The sequence below is a fragment of the Coturnix japonica genome, chromosome 25, assembly GCF_001577835.2.
Source record: "Coturnix japonica isolate 7356 chromosome 25, Coturnix japonica 2.1, whole genome shotgun sequence".
Classification (NCBI taxonomy): domain Eukaryota; kingdom Metazoa; phylum Chordata; class Aves; order Galliformes; family Phasianidae; genus Coturnix; species Coturnix japonica.
The window spans coordinates 187150-189124 of record NC_029540.1 but is presented as its reverse complement, the minus strand read 5'-3'; the positions used below and the strand labels follow the sequence as shown (position 1 = coordinate 189124).

Here is a 1975-nt window from a genome sequence, read left to right as displayed (position 1 = left end):
CGTACATCGAGCACATCTTTGAGATCTCTCGCCGCCCCGACCTGCTGACCATGGTGGTCCAGTACCGCACGCAGGTGCTGAAGATCTCGGAGGAGGACGAGGTGGACACCAAACTCACCCGCATCCCCAGCGCCAAGAAGTACAAGGGTGAGACCCCCCCCATCGCCCCCCCCGCCTGCGGTGGGTGACCCCATCGCTGACCCCAAAACCCACCTCAGGTGCCACCCCAGTGACCCCCCATGGTTGGGGTGGGGGACCTGACCTCGAAACCCACCCCAATGACACCCAGTGGTTGGGGCAGGGGACCCCACAACTCACCCCAGGCTCCGTCTCAGTGACCAACAATGGTCGGGGACCCCAAACAGCCCCCCCAGACCCTGTCCCAGTGATCCCCAATGGTTGGGGCTGGGGACTGTTGGTGGGGGACCCCTTTCCTGACCCCAAATGGCCACCCCAGTCTCCACCCCAATGGCTTCCAATAGTTGGGGACCCCCACCCATGCTGACTCCAATCGAGACCCTCTTCCTGAACCCCAAATCCACCCCAGGCCCCATCCCAATGACCCCCAATGACTGGGGTGGGGGATTCCCTCCTTGCTGACCCCAAACGGCCACCCCAGACCCTCACCCCATTGAGTTGCCTGTGATTGGGGTGGGGGACCCCTTGCTGACCCCAGGCATCCCACAGACATCATCAGACAGCCCTCGGAGGAGGAGATCATCAAGTTGGCCCCCCCACCCAAAAAGGCCTGAGGGGGGGGTGAGGAAGAGGAGGAAGAGGAGGAGGTGTCCCCCCCCCCCACCACCTCATGGACCCCATAGAGTGGGCGGGGGGCACACGGTCACTAACAAAAGTCTTAATGCCCCCCCCACCCCAAAAGCAGTGCTGGGGGGGGGCTCTGCGTGTGCGTGGGTGTGCACGTGGGTGTGTGTGTGCGTGTGACTTTGGGGGGGCTTTGCTATTTCCAGGGACTCCCCCGGACCCTTTACCCAAATCATTGGGATAATGGAAATAGGGACCCCCCCCATATTGTGGTTTGGTTTATTTTAGGGGGGGGGGCACAGGGACCATCCCCCTCATTCCAATGCTGGGGTGGGGGGACACAGATAGGGACCTCCCCCTCCTCAGCAGTTATGGGGTGGGAAGCATAGACAGGGCCCACCCCATTGTGGTGGGGGGGCACACAGAATTCCCCCCCCCACCAGTTGTAGGTGCACAGAAACCCCCCCACTGCCACCAGCTGTGGGGTAGGGGGCACAAATAGGGACCCCCCTCCAGCTGTGGGGTGGGAGGCACAGACAGAGACCACCCCCACCCCCCCTTAAGAACGTGGCTGTGGGGACACAGGGATGAAGGTGGGGGCACGTTGTGATGGAGGAGAGCAGCAGGGCTGGATGTGTGTGTTTGGGGGGGGGTCCTTTGCTGACCCCCCCCAGAGGGGCTGGAGGAGGCAGGAGGCTGCAAGGACTCAGCGCAGTAGGGAGGGGGATGGGGCAGGATGTGCCCCCCACCCCAGGGGGGCTGCAGGGGGTGGGGGGGGGGTGAGGAGGTGGAGGGGCCCTGTGCAGAGTGGTGGTGTTCTAAAGGGAGGGGGGGGGCACCCCAGAAGCCCCCAACTGCAAGAGGACCCCTCCCCTATTTTGCTGGGGGGGTGCAGAAATAGAAGCCCCCCCCCTCAAAATCAACCAGACTGATATAATGGGGGGGGGGGGGCCAAGAACACAGCCCCCACTAACAGGGTGGTAGTTTGAGGGGGGTCCAACAGCTCTTAGTTACTAACCAAGGGGGGGGCAAAGGGGGGAGGGGGGCACCGGAGAGAGTTTATGTTAATATATTTTATTTAATAAAAGCTAAAACCCGCAGAGCGGCTGCGTGTCCCCCTGTCCCCCCCCAACCCCCCCCTCTATTTATTGTGTTTGTGTGTCTGTCCCCCCCCCCATTTCCAAACTGTGGCTTTGGTTACAAAATGACTGTT

The 1975-nt window shown here is 61.9% G+C and overlaps 1 protein-coding gene across 1 annotated transcript; it reads left to right on the top strand.

Moving 5' to 3' along the window:
* Positions 1-2: 2 nt before the first annotated feature.
* On the top strand, positions 3-1214 carry PEA15 (proliferation and apoptosis adaptor protein 15; the record flags this gene model as incomplete). Its single annotated transcript, XM_015884266.2, has 2 exons — positions 3-147; positions 688-1214. Coding segments are annotated over 2 exons (210 nt in total), but the record flags the coding sequence as incomplete, so codon positions are not given.
* Between the last annotated feature and the right edge of the window lie 761 nt (positions 1215-1975).